Source organism: Petaurus breviceps, unplaced genomic scaffold, assembly GCF_028583685.1.
Source record: "Petaurus breviceps papuanus isolate PSGF00001 unplaced genomic scaffold, PetGlider_PUasm1.0 38, whole genome shotgun sequence".
Lineage (NCBI taxonomy): Eukaryota > Metazoa > Chordata > Mammalia > Diprotodontia > Petauridae > Petaurus > Petaurus breviceps.
Window position 1 is genome coordinate 105,214,551 of NW_027186304.1, and position 18,154 is coordinate 105,232,704.

At 36.7% G+C, this 18,154-nt stretch overlaps 1 protein-coding gene across 3 annotated transcripts in view; it reads left to right on the plus strand.

The window, feature by feature from the left end:
• The window catches only part of PIGN (phosphatidylinositol glycan anchor biosynthesis class N), a 226,101-nt gene that overhangs the window by 99,584 nt on the left and 108,363 nt on the right, over positions 1-18,154 (plus strand). For all 3 annotated transcript variants that reach the window (XM_069100249.1, XM_069100250.1, XM_069100251.1), the window contains one exon: positions 831-886. In XM_069100249.1, coding sequence (XP_068956350.1) covers positions 831-886 — 56 coding nt within the window. The remainder of the gene's footprint in view (positions 1-830; positions 887-18,154) is intronic.

Here is an 18,154-nt window from a genome sequence, read left to right on the forward strand (position 1 = left end):
AGTCAATGAGGGTAGATAGCTTTTCTAAGAGTTTGGCTGTGAAAGGGAGAAGAGATCTGATTATAGCTCGAAGGGATGAAGAGTCAAGTGAGGCTTTTTTAAGGATGGGGAGATCTGGGCATATTTATAAACAAGAGACAATGAGCTCAAAGATATTGAAGATTGCAAATGGTGGGTGCTAGGAGGAAGGATGATTGTGGGCCAGTTTGTCATAGGAGACAGTGGGATATAAGTCTAGGGGTTGGCCTTGATGCGGAGAAGGTATATCATAGGTACTTAATGACTGCTTGTTGATTTACTATCAATTTCTGAAGTACTTAAACTTTGAAAAACTATTTTATATTCCCTTTTATACTGAAAAATGAAAAGGATGAAAAAAAAAGAATGATTTTGAATGAATAAATTATTTTGATTATTATAAATACCCAAATTAATTATAAGGGACATATGAAGGATGACACTATCTGCATCCAGAGAAAGAACTGATAAATAAAAGTATGTATATAATAATTTTACATATATATATATATATATATACACACGTAAATATCTATTTGTCTCTAATGGTAGTCATCTAGGGTGGGCATGGGGAGGAGGGAAGAAAAAAGATAAATTTACATGATAATTTTGTTGTATATTTGAAAGGAATAACAAGGTATGCATAAATTTGCAGTTCTCATGTACAATTATATTTTTTATTGTACTGTTATTGAAATGTTTGTTTTATGCCATAAATTAAAAATAAAATTTAACAGTGAAAAAAAAATGAAAAGGATGGAATGTATTTCTCATTTACTATGTCCTAATCATTTTTCATACTTGATTTTCAGATAAAAATGACTCAGAAGAAGGAAGTCACACTGCCATTTTTATTTACACCATTTAAGTAAGTGTTTCATTTTTACTCACTACTAAAGAAAGATATTTCTTTTATTTACCCTGATTGATATTGATATAATAAAATACAGTTTACTAGGAAACTATTTTCCTGATGTTAGAATAATATTACAATAATGGCTCTTTTATTTCTTTGTAAGATAATAAACCATATTTCCCAGCCTAAGTTGCTCCATATTTGTAAGCTTGGAAGCCACCTTAACTCTTTCAGGCCACTGCTCTTAATTATTAAAGGGCAAGGTTAAGACCAAGGCTGTAAATGTTCTGAGTTTATCTAGTCAGATCAAATAACCTTTTTCTTTTAGCAGATCTTATTTTTTCAATTGATTATAATTTGTTTCTGTCAAAATTAGAGCAACCCTAGATGTTCTAAAAATCATTTTGTCAGTGAGTTGAAGCTCCATTTTCTACTAACCATGAGATAGGTTTTGTTGCTTCCTCCATCTTAAGAACTTTAATAGTTCTTAGAATCTTCCCTTTTGAAGAGCCCCTTGAATTTTATTGACATAAATTCTTTCAAAGGAAACCAGAAGTTCCTATAGGACTTCTGGCTCTTTCATTAAGTCACTTTGTTAACTTAGACAAATCACTTCCCCTTTCTGTGCCTCAGTTCTACCATCTGTAAGATGCAGCTTTTCCTACATCAATTGAGATTCCAAAAGTCTCTGATTCTGTGATTTACTAATTTTTAGTTTTTTAGTATCTTCCAAGGAAGAAATTAAAATTTTCAGTCAGAGGTTGTAGACTAACACACGTTTGTACAGAGCTTGAGGATCAAATTAAAATGAATTCCACCAGATCTCAGGTAGCAACATACAAAAAAATCATATAGCACAAAAGGGAACATATGGAAAAGGAGCTAATTATACTTTAAATAGCTACCTGGTTCTGCCACCAGGTTATCTATTTCTTTGAAGAGTTCTGCCCATCTACACAATTCTGAACTAGGAAAAGTGAGTTGCATTTTTCACAATTTGAATCAGCATTCAAATTTTTTTGGCAAATTAGGTTTATAGAGAGATAATTGACTGTATATCTTATAACAGTTGTTATGTTTAATCATGGTTCTTCCTCCTGCTACAGCTTGTAACCAACCTCCAAATATTATTGATCTCTCCACTTTACTCTTTTTAAACAAAATGTCTTAAAGATTTGATTGAAATTTCTTTAGTTTGTATGTTTTTTTCTTCTAGTCTCTGCATTTATTGATTTTCTTATAATAGCTTAAATTCCTGGTGGATCCTAATCTTTTCCTTAATACATTAGAAACTTACTATAAAAGTAACCAATAATACAATCCTTTAGCATGAATCCAAAGGTTAAATAGTGTGGTGAACAAAATATTTCCAGTAATAAACCTGTAGGGTAAGACTTAAGAAGAGCTTCAACTAATTCCCATTTCATAGTGGTGATTTTCTGTAGAGGGAATCAGATATCTTTTTACATCTATTTATTTTTGTTTTCCTCTTTCTTCTATTTTCCCTTCTCTAACACCTCAGATATGTCCTAAATTCCAGCTTAGCCCCAGCTACATTCCAGCAGCTAGAGCTTTGAATTGTTCTCTTAAATCTATATTTTCCTTTCTAATCCTACTGCCACCACACCAGTATGGGCCCTCTTTATTTTCTTTTTTATTATTTCTATTTCATTTACATCATTGTCACTTTCCTAATAATTCCCCTACCTCCAATAAAACCCTCCCTTATAACAAAGAAATATAGTTAAGACAAACAGATGAACACATTGACCATGTTCATCAGCTTATTTCTTTACAGAGAGGAGGAATGTATATTTTATCATTAATCCTTTGTAGGTGACTGATTATTTCATTGACCTGAATTTTGATAGCTTTTAGCATTGTTTTCCTTTTTATTGTTGTGGTTGTTGCATATATTATTCTTTTGCTTATTTTAATCTGTATCAATCCATATAAGACTTCCCACATTTCTACAAATTGTAATATTAAGTGCTTCTTCCAGCAATACTGTTCCATTATATTCCTATGCCACAGTTTGCTCAAATTTTTTGATGGAGGCCTTCTTTTTTCTTTTTTTTTAAGCAATTGGGGTTAAGTACCTTGCTCAAGGTTACACAGCCAGTTATTTTGTGTGGGTGCCAAGTATCTGAGGCCAGAACCGATCACGGGTCTCCCGACTCCAGGGCCGGCGCTCTTACCCACTGCACCACCTGGCCACTCCGGCCTACTTTGTTTTCAAAACAGGCTTAGGTTCCTATTACCTTAAAAAGTGCTTCTCTGAATATTTCTGTGTACAAGTGTTGACACACACACGTGTGTGTATAGAAAATGAACCTTTTTGTGTGTACACATACACATATGTACACATATGCACACACATGTGTGTGCTGTGTGGACCATATGTGCATGTGTTGTTCATGTATGTGTCTGTTTATCAGTAGATTGATACATAGATAAATGATTTGCATCTCTAATCAGTAATGATTTAGAGCATTTTTTCATATGATTATATATAGCTTTAATTTCTTCATCTGAAAACTGCCTGTTTCTATCCTTTGACCTTTTATCAATTGGGGAATGACTTGTATTCTTATACATTTGACTCAGTTCTCTAGATATTTAGAAATGAGGCATTTATCAGAGATACTGGCTGTAAAAATTCTTTCCCAACTTTCTGCTTCCCTCCTAATCTCAGTTGCATTGCTTTGTTTGCAAGAACTTTTCTATTTAATGTAATCAAAATGATTCATTTTGCATTTCTTAATGTTCTCTAACTCTTGTTTGGTCATAAATTTTTCCATTCTCCATAAATCTGACAGGAAAACTATTCCTTGCTCTCCTACTTTGCCTATGGCATCAGCCTTTACAGCTAAATCATATGCCTGTTTTGACTTTCTTTTGGTATACGGTATAAGATGTTGGTCTATGCCTAGTTTCTACAGTAGTATACTTTCAAATTATTTTGCAGAATAGTTAGGCTAATTCATTCCTCCACCAATATTGTATTAGTGGGTTTGTCTTTCCCACTTCTCTGAACTATGTAAATAGCTTCCTAATAAGATCTTCTTGAATCTACTTCCTTCCCCCTTCAACTTGTTGGTCATAGCTTTGCCAAGTTACTCTTGCTTACCTGTTCATACACCTGGCATTTAAGACCTTCTGCAATTTGGCATCACCCTTCCTTGCAGTTTTGTGATATAGGTGATAGGTGTGGGTTTCATAGAGATGGGAAGGGTTTGTACAAGGACAGTGTTACTGATTTTTTATCTTGATTTCATAGGAAGAAAGATGCTGAAAAGTAACCAGTGAAGCCCATTTGAGCATAGCTTGAGTTTGGAAGTGTCCAGCATGGAAAAATTCAGATATAGGGGGTTATAGAAAAGGGGTACAAAGGGAGTATCAGACAGGAAGGGGGTTATGTGGGTACAACAGGAGCTTCCTGTTACACATTAACTTTTTGGAGCCCTGATGTCTACCCCTCAAAAAAAAAGAATTCTCATTAGACTGCCACACAATCCACCCCCTAAATCCCAACTCAAAAAACACCGCTTCATGAAACCTTTCTTGATATTACCCTTCTAATCTCATATAAGATTGGTTTTTTTTAATCTCTCTTGTATGCTTATCATACTATTTCTATTATTATAACTCCTTCATCACTGTTCTACTCAGATGCCTTACCATGATGTAGAAACGAACTGGGTTCTCAAAGGCTAGACCAATAGAACAAAACTTATGTCAGTTCCTATTGAGATGGAAAGGATTTGAGTACAGGCCCAGTCATAGTATGGATATTTATCACCTAAGGAACAACTTAGCCAATGTCCTAGCAGCTCACTACCAGTTTGACCCTTTTGGCCCCAGCATCTCATGAAGACCACTAGGTAAGTTTTAAAGAGTCTGCAGTCTGCGCTGGTGGAGGGAGTACCCACATCTGTGACATGGAGTCTCAGAAGTATACCATGCTTTAAGCTTTGCAAAGTCCTTTCATCATCACATAGGTAGTTCAGATATTATTATTCCCATTTTTTGATGACAAAACTGAAACTCAAGCAAGGTTGAATGATATAATTACTCACAGTCACACAGCTAGTAAGTGTTGGAGCCAGGACTCAAATCCATTTTTTCCACATTCCAGATTCAAAGATCTTTCAATTATTTCATCATATTCCTCATATGATGACTATATATGTGTCATATTTCCAAACTTGACATTAGTTTCTTTATGGAACTGACCTATATATCTTTTCTAAAATTTGAGTCTACCTTAGTGCCAAGGACATGACGAATGATATAGTCTTAATATTTGCTGCCTTCAATCAACTATAATTTGATTGATGAGTGAGTAGCCACATTAAATGATATTAGCCGGTAAAGTAGCATTCAATAAGCTAGATAACTAAGTTTTATAGAGAATTTAAAATGCCATAACAATTTTGTTTTAACTTTGATGGAAATCTGCACAAAATGTATTATGTACTTTCTTGCCTTCTTAAACACAATATATGGAAAATGATTTATTGCTTCATGACACACAGTCATCCTTATGGGCATCAGTGGTGTTGAAGATCTGCCTATAGCTGCAGATGCAATTACATATGTTGTGTATATGGATAGTAGAACATGACTTTCTTCAAAGTTTTTCAGTTAATAACCTTCTTGCGAGTGATTTTCTGACCCTTCAGAAAAACATCATTGCTACAAAATGTCACTTCACAAAGCACTTCTGATTTTGTCTTAAATAATGGACAATAAGAAATTTATCCGTCTTGTTTGCACTATTTGCTTTCAGTGTGAAAGAAGAGTACTGTATACCTAACCTAAGCTCTGCTAGAGTGCTACAGGGATTTTTTCAAAATCCTTTTTCCAAAGCCTGCAGATTCTTTTTGGCCCTTGGGAGTTGATATTTATATGTCCAGATGTTAGGTATGCCCCTCTCTTAGCAGACTATTGTCTGGTTATTTCTGCTTGTTTCTTGTTTTCTAGAGAAAGAATTTATTAGTACCAAATTGTTGGTTTTGTCGAACTTTTTGAGGGGTAAATTAGACATATAATTCAAATTTCTTCTTAGTAATTTAAGTGTTGTTCAGTCAACCAGTTGTGACCGGTTTTTAGTGACCCTATGGACCAATGGTCCATAGAGGGTTTTTTTGGCAAAGATACTGGAGTGTTGTCATTTCCTTCTCCAGTGGATCCAGTGTATCCTTTTGTTAGGCAATCAGAGGTTAAGTGACTTGCCCAGGGTCACACAGCTAGGAAGTGTCTGAAACTGGATTTGAGCTAAGTTCTTCCTGATTCAATGTCCAGTCTTCTATCCACTAGTCACCAGCTGCCTCCATAATTTAAGTACCTTTCCATATATAAGCATAGTATTCATAAGCAGGGTTTTATCTCTCAGTCTCTTTAGTCACTCCTATTCTAATTAAGATAGAATTACATTTTCTCTGCTCTAACACTGCATGGTTTGTCCAAAGAAATTCAAGATATATTCTCTGTTGCTAGAGTTTTGGGGAAGTTTCCTATACAACAAAATCCCAAAGGATCAACTTGGAAATTATAGGGGAGTCAGGCTTTAGCTCAGGATGCAGAAATTTTTTCAAACAAGTATATGTTTCCAGAAGTGACCCGGGCTTCTTTAAAAGGAAGGAAGGTCCTCTTCTCCTCCTTAAGAAGAGATTGTAGGAACTAAATGACTACTTTCCCATTACTTTTATTATAGAGGGAATACCTGTTCTTAAACTACTGTGACTGAATGATCTCTAGATAAATTCCCTTATCTGAGATTTTGTGATTTCATACACATTTGACTGTTCTTGAGTGGTACAGTTCATTATGATGGTAACATTTGAGAGTGTTTTTTTTTTTCCTCTCCTAGGACTACTAATTTACACTATGAAGCAAAAACAATTTTCTACCTATTTGATTTAATAACCTTACAAATATCAAAATCTTAAATAGGATTGTTGATTAACTTTTTTATGCTTCAGTAAAAAGCTTTGCCCATTTTGTTGAAGTGCTATAATGGCTACATACCAAGGCTATTGTAATCTTATTACACTTTCAGTTAATTTTGATGTCCTAAGAATTATGATCTTTTGCTCATTCAGAGCTATTTCTTGCTAAAACCTTTAATTCATTAAAGCTGAAAATTCGGTTTGACTCTTTAAATGCTTATGTATACTGGAATATCTAACAGGTAAAAGGGGTTTTCAGAGACATGAGTCTTTTCTCATAGGAACTTTTAGAGAGCGGAAAGTAATGGAAAGAATGCTGAATTGGGAATTACAGCACTAAGTCATTTAACCTTTGTACTTCCTTGCCTCCCTCCTCTTCTTCATCTGTAGAGTTGGATTAAATGGTTTTAAGGGCCCTTCCAGAGTGTGATCTTCTCTAAAAGTTACTATAGCAGCACCATTTTGGTGTAATTATTCTCTGGAGAATGAGTAGTGAAAAATCTGATTTCGACAACAAAGTCTTCATATTCTGTGCACTGAGCAGGATATAAACCTTTTCTTTAATGAAAGAAGTGACTCCCTGTTCTACTAAAATGTACAAGCAAAATCACTTGTGTTTGGTTCTAAAAAGATTGATGTGGTACTGTTATTAAAAGCTGAGGAGTCTAACAACCCTATTCCTAATCTGACAGAAGCTATAGTTCAAAATACAATCTTTAGGGTTTGCCTTTTTGCTCTAAGGAATCATTTTTCTGTCACTGTTCAGAAAATTAGATCAGAATCACCCTAAACTGTGAAAGCAAAAGAGAAGTCTTTGAAACTAGAATATGATCAAGAGAGGTATTCATTACCTGCTGTGAATGTCATAAGTAAAAAGGAGCTGCAAAATTGTATTTTAAATAAAAGATCACTTATGAATTAAGATAAAGTAAAATTATTCTTAATGAATTCAATATCATTTTGGAAATATTATTGTCCTGGAGTAAAAATATTTATTGGTAAGTTTCTAAGGGTTTTTCAACATTTAAAATTCATAAATTAAACTAGGAAATAGAATTTAAGTTCTTCAAGGCAGAAACCAGGATCTGCACAATGTTTCTACTATGATTGAAAGGTTGAGTTCTTTTGAAAGGTGCTATGGTGTTAGTATATTCTAAAACTTTGGTAGCTGTTATTAAATAGGGGAAGAGTGAGTGTTCTTTGGCATGGCAGAGTATCCATATGTTATTCTACACTTTTTCTAGTAGTTTTGATTTTTGTTTTTGTTTGTTTTGTTTCATGTTTTAATACTACCTTTTTATCATAGTAGTATATTAATCATGTGGCATAATCTCCTCACCCCTCCTTATTTTACCCTCCCCTGTAACAAACAACACACACACACACACACACACCTTCTGGGAAAACTGACCAACAAATTGAGCTTTCCTGACAGTTTATTTATATTTCTGCTTCCCCTCTCCTCCCTCCTTTTTTCCTCCCGGTTCTTCCTACCCCCTGCTGTCACCTTCTGCATGTACTGGGAGAAAGAAAGTGTGTTTTACCTCTTCTTCAGTACCAGAATTGGTCATTAGCTAGAATTCAGCTACCTTAAGCTGTTACTTTCATATAAATCATTTAAGGCATCGTATATATTGTTCTCCTAGTTCTCATTTGCCAATATTTTCATTAAGAAGTATAATTATTTTCAAGAATACAATAAATGAAATTCATTGAAAAATCTCATATAGATATACAAGTGGGCTGGGGGAAAACAAAGAACACATTTTCTCAGCTGTAGGTGTAGGCACCCTACATGTATGTCAAAGGGTGCCCTAGGCCAATTCTCATTGACTGTTTGCCACTTCAACACCCTCATCTGCACTATTAGTTCACACTGCTTCCTTTTTTTTTTTCAATTTGACAGCAAGTGCAAATTTCATTCCCTCATTGTGAACCAGCTCTTCCTCCTCCCACCTCCACCCTCCACTCACCTTCCTTTGAAAAGGAAAAGGGTCTTGACTGCTAAAAGGTCTTCAGCCCTTTGCTAACCCCCATATCTAACCATTTGCTTTTTTCTTCCCACATAACACTCTTCCTTTCTGCATTTATTGTCTACCACATTTGAAATGCACTCCCTCCTTACCTCCTATTTCATAGAATCCCTAATTTCCTTCAAAGCTCAGATCCCATGCTACCAGCTGGGTGAAGCCTTTGCTAATCCCCCTAAGCTAATGCCTCCTTTCTTCCCCCTACTCACAAAAAAATTACATTGCAGTTATTTTGTGTTTATGTGTGTATATAGTATACACATATGTATATGTATGTGTGTATACATGTTGGCTCCCCCTACAGAATCTAAGTGCCCCCTTCTTTCTGAGGCTGCCATCACTCTAGTGCAGGCCCTTATCACCCTGTGCTTTGATTATTGTAATGGTGGGTCTCCTTGCCTCAAGTCTTTCCCCACTCTAGTCAATCTCTACCCAGTCCCTGAAGTGATTTTCCTAAAGTACAGGTCCCCTCATGTCTTCTCCCTACTCAGTAAACTCCAGTGGCTTCTTATTTCCTCCAGGAGCAAGTACAAAGTGCTCTGTTTGGCATTCAAAACCTTTCAAATCCTAGCTCTCCCCTACCTTCCTAATCTTACTCCCCAAAATGTACTTTTCTGTCTAGTGACATTGACCTCCTGTCTTTTCCATGAATAAGACACATCATCTCTCAGCTCTGGGCATCCTCTCTGGCTGTCCTCTATGCGCTCTCTCCTCTTCTCTGACTACTGAGTCAGCCTCCTTGACTCCCTTTAAGTGCCACCTAAAATTCTACCTTGTACAGGAAGCATTTCCTATTCCCTTTAGATTTTAGTGCCTTTCCTCTGTTATTTCCTATTAATCCTCTTTATAGGTTGTTTTGCATTTATCTGTTTGCATGTTGTCTTCTCTTGCTAGGTTGTAAGCTCCTTGAGAGCAGGGACTGTCTTTTGCCTCTTTTTGTCTCCTCATTGCTTAGCACAATGTCTGCCACATAGAAAGAGCTAGATTGAAAATTGAAGGTAAGGGTGTTTTATTTTCGTCTTTGTATTCCCAGAACTTAGCACACCTTCTAGTACATAGAGTAATAGGCTCTTAATAAAGGCTTGTTGATAGGTCAATTGATTTTCCTGTGTCTAAACTGTTGTAGACTCTTTTTATAGCTTGAGTCATGTCTGTCTCCACTGTTTTCTTTTCTTTTTTTTTTTTTTTAAAGCAATTGGGGTTAAGTAACTTGCTCAAGGTTACACGGCCAGTTATTTCTGGGTGTGGTGCTGAGTGTCTGAGTCCACTGTTTTCTTTTGCAAGTCAAGTAAATAAGCATTTATTAAGCACTTATTATTTGTCAGGCACCTTGCGGATACAAATAGGAACAGAAAGACAGTCCCTGCCTACAAGAAGCTTACATTTCTAATGGTGAAGGGCTACACATAAAAAGGATTTGAAAAAGGAGTGAGGGATGATGATACACTGACATTGTAGAAAAAGTCCTGTGCAGAGTCAGGACCATTCCTGGAGAGGAATGAAGACATGATTCGCCTGGGCCTCCTTTTTACAATGGGGCTTCTGTGGGGAACAAGCCATTTAGAGGGAGAGGCCATAGGGGTGAGGGTACTTCCCATGTAAGAAGCCATCTAAGGGTGGAGTGAGCTTCCAAGAGATTTTCTATAGAATGATAGAAAAACTCTTTTGTAGAGTCAAGAGTGTAACCTCTGGAGGAATGACAGCTATTTTCTTCTGTTAAGTAGTTAAGAGCTTACTTGTTAATTAGTATATTATTATCTTCTGTTATTTGCTTTAGTCTTTCTCTATTACTTGGATGTTCATTCTCTATACTTCTCAGTTAACTGCGTATGTAACTGTGATGATATTGTATACCATAGAGCATTGTTTCTCAAAGTGTGGTCTGTAGCCCTGACCCTTCCAGGGGGTCTGCTAAGATGAAACTATTTTTATAATAATACTAAGATATCTTCATTCTTAATACAGCAAATATCAATGGATATTACCCACATAAACACAGCTTCTTGTAGGGTGGGGAATGCCCCCAATAATTTTTAAGAGTATAAAGGGATCCTAGGCCAAAAAGTTTGAGAACTGCTGCTTTGTAGATAGTAGGCACTCAATAACTACTAGTTTTTAAAAATGAACATATAAAATATAAATTTAGAAAATAGATAAAATGGCAGATTCATATTTGCATTGCAAAAGGATTCAACCCTGAGCTGATTTAAATAATGAGCTCCCATAATGCATTTAAAATATAATTTAGTTTTTTAAAATTCGATTTCTATATAGCTTTTCAGGAACATGGATGTTACATAAAGGGAGGTGCGGTTGCAGTGAAATTAATCATGAATTTTAAAAGGAGGTACTGAGAGTATATAGTATATCTTTAATAGCCTAAGCATTTGACATACCCAGAGGCAAGTGGAGAAGAAGAAACCTCACATAGCTGCTAAGGATATATGCCAGAGATCCAGATGCTCCTACTTACTGCAAAAATACTCCCCAAAGCTGGCGTCTCTTGGCTTCCAACATCATCTTAAAAGGGCAGGCAGTGTTGACATTGTGAATTATATTCAAAAGAGGTCAGAGAAACATGGAATCCTACGTTGACTATTCTAATATAATTTCAGATATGTTACTACGACTTCAGAATGTGCATTAAGTTATCTGAAAGCAGTCGTTTTGCGTGTTCCAGTTTACCTTTTATCCACGGGGAAGAAAAATATAGTCCTTTTCCATGAGAAGTTAGGCTCCTGCTTGAAACTTCTACCAGAAATGAGAGAGATTAGAAGAGCCCTGGGCCTAGGCCTGCACTTACCAACTTTAGCCAGCAGGTGGAGATGAGTGACTAGGCAGAGGATTCAAGAAGCCTCAGTCACAGAGTGAGAGGAAAACTAACAAATGCAGCAAAAATCAGTTTATGTTTGGAAAAATGTCTGGTGGGGTTGGGGGTGGGAGGTGGGCATGGAGAGCAAACCTTGTAAGCCTTGTAAAGGGGGAGTGAAATAGCCTCTGGATTGATAAAGCTGGCAATATAGAAGAAGATTCAGAAGGCTAATCTGTGAAATTCTTTAAAGGAAAGTGGAAAAAGATAGGGAGTGTTACATTTTGTTCCTAGTAGCAGAGAATATTATTTTTAAAATTATTTGAGAGAACAAAACCCTGATTTATTACATTTGTATTTTAACATTTAGAAAACAATGCTGGAGACTTGAAATACATATATTTAAATTGTAGCAAATACATTTTGGTTCTCCATAAAATTGGAATTATGTTTTCCTACTAAACAGGCACAAAAGGTAAGGTGAATAGGCTCATTTCTAATAGGATTTTTAGAATATTTATCAAAAATACTTTTTAAAGTTGTGAGCCTTCCTATCTCTTCACCAATCTCATATAATCGTAAGTGCATTTAATTTATTGTCATTTTATTAAACTAGAAAATAAATTACATACATTCTTCTTACCTCTAAATCATAAATCCTTCAGTCATGGGAAGATGTTGGGTCTGGTTAATGGGATGTTTTTATATGATTACAGGGAATGACAATTTTATCTTTCATTTTTCAAATACCAAAATACCTCCATCTCCTAATATTTTTGTTAGAGCTTAAGAACTTAGTCCATGAGATATTATTTTCATCTTTCCATTTAGAGCTTGATAGAAAGACTGGAGGATTCCTTGGCTATTGAAGGAATTTTAAATGGATGACAAATATTGAATAAATAGACTTTTTATCCTTTTACTATTTTATCTTGGCTTCTTTAAAGTTTATTTGTAGTTTGATGTTTTTCTTGATTCTTGGTTTCATCAATGTACCTGGATACTTCCTTTGCCCATACAGATCACAACACTTCAATTTTTTTTTGTTTGGTTTTGTTTTTTAAGATTAAGAAGCATCTGGGGTGGGTAGGTGGTGCAGTGAATATAGCACAGGCCCTGGAGTCAGGAGGACCTGAGTTCAAATCCAGCCTCAGACACTTAACACAAAAAACTAGCCATGTGACCTTGGGCAAGTCACTTAACCCCAAATGCCCTGCCCTCCCCCTCCAAAAAAAGCGAAAAGAAAAGATTAAGAAGTATAGGGAGCCACTAGGTGGTGCAATGAATAGAGCACCTAGAGCACTAGCTCTGGAGTCAGGAGGATTTGAGTTCAAATGTGCTTCAGACACTTAACACTTACTAGCTGTGTGTCCTTGGGCAAGTCACTTAACCCCGATTGCCCTACCTTCCCCTCTCCAAAAAGATGAAAACAAACTACAACAAAAAATATTAAGAAGCATTTATTTATTGTGGGAGGCAATGGGGTTGCTTTTCTCAGGGTCATGCAGCTAGTAAGTATCTAAGGCCATATTTGAACTCAGTTTCTCATGACTCCATGGCCTGTGCTCTATCCACTGTACCACCCAGCTGCCCACAGACCTTCAATGTTGAATAGCTTTCTTTGACATTCTCAAGACATTCATTACCTGATGACTAAATCTTCTGGAGACTAGCTTCTCCAAAATTGTCTAAACTCTTTCTCTTATACTAGACATACCTAGTTTGTACTCAAAGCTCATTGGCATCTTGGCAAGGTCTAATAGGACTTTTTCTTTGCTGGTGTACCCTCTAGTCACACAGGGTCACTTCCATACACCATGAGATGGCAGAAGAGGAATTTAGTGGAGGCAAATATCCTTCTCTTCCCTACTGTGCCAGATCATAGATCATAGATCTAGAGCTATAAAGGGACCTTAGAGTCTAAATCGAGATCTCAACATTTCATACATAAGGAAACTCAGGCCCATACTAGTGAGATGACTTGCTCAGAGTCACACATGTAGTGAGTTGCAGTTCACACTTAGGTAGGTCCTGTGCCTTCAAATTCCTCTGTTTTTCAGTGTCCACGTGGATGCACTGTGGAGATACTCTTATCAGAGATTGGAGTAAGGAAGATGGACTTGTAAAAAAATTACCTCCTAAAAGATTTAAAAAGAGGTTGGCCTAATGAGATTCATTCCCTTTGAAGTATCGCTTTCTATGGAAAGTTTCTCTCAATTTCTAGTTGGTACTGTACCTTCTGTACTATTTGTCTAGACCTGGGCAAGGACACTGTGTGAATGAGCATACCAGCCAAGGTTATAGATTTAAAAGAAAGACACATAGAAGATTCACCCCCCTTTTTAAATTATTTAGTCTCAAGTATATGTTTTAAGTATACCTTTTACCTCTGTACTTGTGTGGTTTTGTGATCTTATAGATACTCATTACTTTCCAATGCTGGACTGTCACCCCCACTCATTCCTTCCTATGCTGTGCAGCATAGGGGCTACCTATTGATTGTCAAGGCAGCTTGATTGCCTAGGCAGCTATATGGCACAGTGGATAGAGAGCTGTGTTTGGAGTCAGGAAGACCTGAGTTCAAATCCTATCTCAAACCAATGACCCTGGACAAGTCATTTAACCCCTGTTTGCCTCAGTTTCATCATCTATAAAATGGAAATAATAATAGTATCTACCTCCCAGGGGAAGATCAAATAAGATCATAATTGCAAAATGCCTCACACAGTTCCTGGCACAGAGTAAGTGCCATATAAATATTAGCTATTTATATCATACTTTTGACTGTATGACCAGCCTATATCCCCTTCCAGTCATAAATACCTCTGACGCAGTTTCTCCTCCACTGTTCTGTGTTTGTAATGTTTCAGTCTATTCACACCCACTGTATATCTCCCCATTTCCCCTTGGATGCCCTGTAAATTTAATTTTCAGAGAATGTGATTTTCTTTAACTTCCAGCATGACAGGAAGAATTAGGGACAGCGACAGGGATTGAAACTGTTATAGGTTAATGCACCTTCTCTGCAACTAAACAGTCTTAGAAAGATACCCAGAGCCCTGAGAACTTAAATACTTCCCCAGGGTGACAGAGCCAGTTAGTGTGGGTCAGAGATGGGTCTTGAGCCCAGATCTTCCTGACTCTGGGGCCTACTTCCTCTCCAATACTGCAGTCTGCCCCTGACAGGAAGAATACTAATGCTAAAGATAGAGGTCTTTGTTTTAGGGGAAAAGGAGCATTAAAAGCATCACACAATTTCCAAAAACAATCCAGCATTTCTCCTCAATACAAGGGCCTATAGAAGGGTACTTTTTATTAAAACCCAATACTTATATTTTTAAGGGTCATGAGTGAAATTATCCACATTAGTTTTGATTTCTAAATATCCATTATACTTCAGATGAATAATCTGTTATATGTTTATTCCTTTCTGTTTCTCAACCAATTGATGTAGAGGGAAAGTGACATTTTATAGAAGTCACTGAGTCAGTTGAATACAAAGAACCTTACAGGCAAAAATTCAGGTGAAGGTTAAGAAGTTGATAGTTGTTCATTCTTACAGGTGTGAGATAAGTTAAGGGAAGCTCAAATAGAGGTTCAGACCTTCTCTGCCTGCTCCCTCAGGGTAGCTGGGGATGTTGGAGATTGGCCCATGGAAAGCAAGGGAACTCTAGAAGCAGGGACTGGGAAATGCAGAGTTTACTTCTGTTGCTTCCTATAAATCAGCAAGCTCAGAGCAGGGTAGGACCTTTCAGACACCTGCAAAGAAAGAACAGTGGTGGAAATGGAAGCTCTCACTTCTGAGGGAGTTCAGCAGCATTTGCACACTTGAATCAGAGACAAATCCTTGGTAATACAGAAGTTAATGAGGTTTGTTTTTCCATCAGTTGAAAGGAACTCTTCTGCCCTCTTTCTTAAAGTTTCTGTAATACCACTGGATTTAAAGAGAGAATAGTAAGAAAGAGGAATTGAGTTGGGGGGAAAGGAGGAAGGAAGAAGGGAGAAAGAAGGAAAAGAGAGTGACAAGAGATCATTGTGCAGACCAGTGAGTAAAAAGTCTTTGTTTGTAGCCATAAGTCATTGGTTAAATATATGGGATTTAAAAATTTTTAATTTCCAATTAACAAGCATTTTATTTTCTCTCTCTCATACTCTGCCACAGAAAAGAGAAAAACAAAAACCCTGTAAGAGAGATGCATAGTTGAACAAAACAAATTCTTACATTGTCCACCCATATTCAAAAATGTATGTTCTCATTGTGCATCTTGAATCTCTCACTTCTCTGTTAGAAAGTGAGGAGCGGGGTGGGTAGGTGGCTCAGTGAGTAAAGCTCCGGCCCCAGAGTCAGGAGGACCCGAGTTCGGTTCCGGCCTCAGACACTTAACACCCACACACACAAAAAAAACTAGCTATGTAACCTTGGGCAAGTTACTTAACCCCATTTGCCCTCCAAAAAGCAAAACAAAAAACCCAAAGAAAGTGAGGAGCAGAGATCATCTATCCTCTGGAATCACATCATTAATGTTTCTGTTGCTCTGTTAGTCTGCAGCAGTATCACAAAGAGTGAAGAGAAATCATTCAAATAACATTTACTGAAATATAATGACATTTCTCAGAGGTAGCTTTTAACAACTTAAAAACAACTATAAATAGCTGCATGAGAAGTTTTTTGTTGTCTTTTCTCTCAGTTTGCATGGATTGTTGCCAACTATATGAAATAAACCATGATGCAGTGAATGTGGGAATGGTCCAGAAGCTTTCCAGGAAAATAGACCTCCTTTCAAATGATAAACTTTAGGAGGGAAAACTGAAATATTTGAGCATTTACACACTTGAATCAGAGACAAATACTTGGTAATATAGAAATTAATGATATTTGTTTTTCCTTCAGTTGAAAGGAACTCTTCTGCCCTCTTTCTTAAAGTTTTCTCAACCTCAGTTGTCTCATGTGAGGCTCCAGCTGTCCTTTCATCCAACCAGAGCTAAAATAGTTTCCTCTAGAGGACTTAGGCACTATTTTCTGAGTAGAATATCTTTCCCCTCCTACTGATCTCTGATTGACCCCATCTGTTCTGATCTTCCTTGTTGAGCCCTCCTAGCTTTCTAATAATTACCTGGCAGGAGTTTCTTTAGCATTTCTCTTACCCCTCACCCCCATTTCCTTAGTTATTCTTTTTGTACCATAAACGAATTATATAGTGTCCAGAAGTAGTTTGTGCTCTCAAGCATGTCACATTCTTAAGAAGGAATAGAACGAGAAAGATTTTTTTCCCCAAAGTAGTTAAGAATTTTCCCCTTTTTTTCTGAAATGTCAATGGTGTCATATTTATCTCTTGAGCTAGATTAGAATTAATTTCACTAAGAGAACTAATTCATAAAAACTATTTACATTTTATTTTAAATAATTCTTATGCCTGCTCTAATGGATAAAACACTGAAATAACACCTGGGCATTAGAAGAGACATGAATCAGAAAACTTTTCTACTTGTGTGACCCTTCTAGCAAGTGCCTGAACCTCCCTGGCATCTCAGTTTCCTCATCTGGAAAATGGGAATAATACTGATAGTATCTTCCTCACAAGATGGAGATCAAATGATCTATGTAAGTGCTTTACAAACTTTAAGGGGCATTATAAATATGATTATTATTATGCCATATTGAGATACATTTTGTTTTAAAATAATTCTTTTTCTCAAGGCATGTAGATAAAAAAAAAACAAAAGGCATTGCATATATACTAATGGTTGTACCTCTCAGATGTCAACTTACTTGTTTTTTTTTTCTTTTTAAATGCAAATATTATGGAGTCTCCTGCCTCTGAACAGGAAGAAGTATGTTGTATAGGCCAGTGATCACTCAGCCTAACACCACAGCTGGACTGACTGACTAATAGCCTTAGGAATAAACACAAGATTTTGAATTAAAATTAGCTTTTGTTTCTTTATTCAGCCCTCATCCTCCCAACAAATTACATTCATAAATATGTGCATAGGATCATAGATTTAGAGCTATAAGGAACCCCCAGGTCATCTAGTACAACCCTCCATTTTACCAGTAAGAAGACAGGCCTGGGTGGCTAGGTGGCGAAGTGAGTAGAGCACTGGCCCTGGAGTCAAGAGGACCTGGGTCTGGATCCAGCTTCAGACACTTCACACACACACACACACACACACACACACAAAACTAGCCGTGTGACCTTGGGCAAGTCACTTAACCCCAATTGTCCTACCCTCCCCCCTCAAAAAAAAAAAAAGGAAACTGAGGCCCAAGGAGGTTAAGTGACTTGTTCATGCTCATAATAGGTCATAAATTGCAAAGCAAGGAAGAATTTGAACCCAGGTACTCCTGGCTACAACCCCAAAATATTTTCTACTATACCAATCTGTACCCTTCCTCACTTGGGTACTTAGAATAAGTAAGAGTATGAGACAAGGTGAAACTTTCTTGAATGAGTCAAGCAACAAGCATATATTAAAACATCTGCTT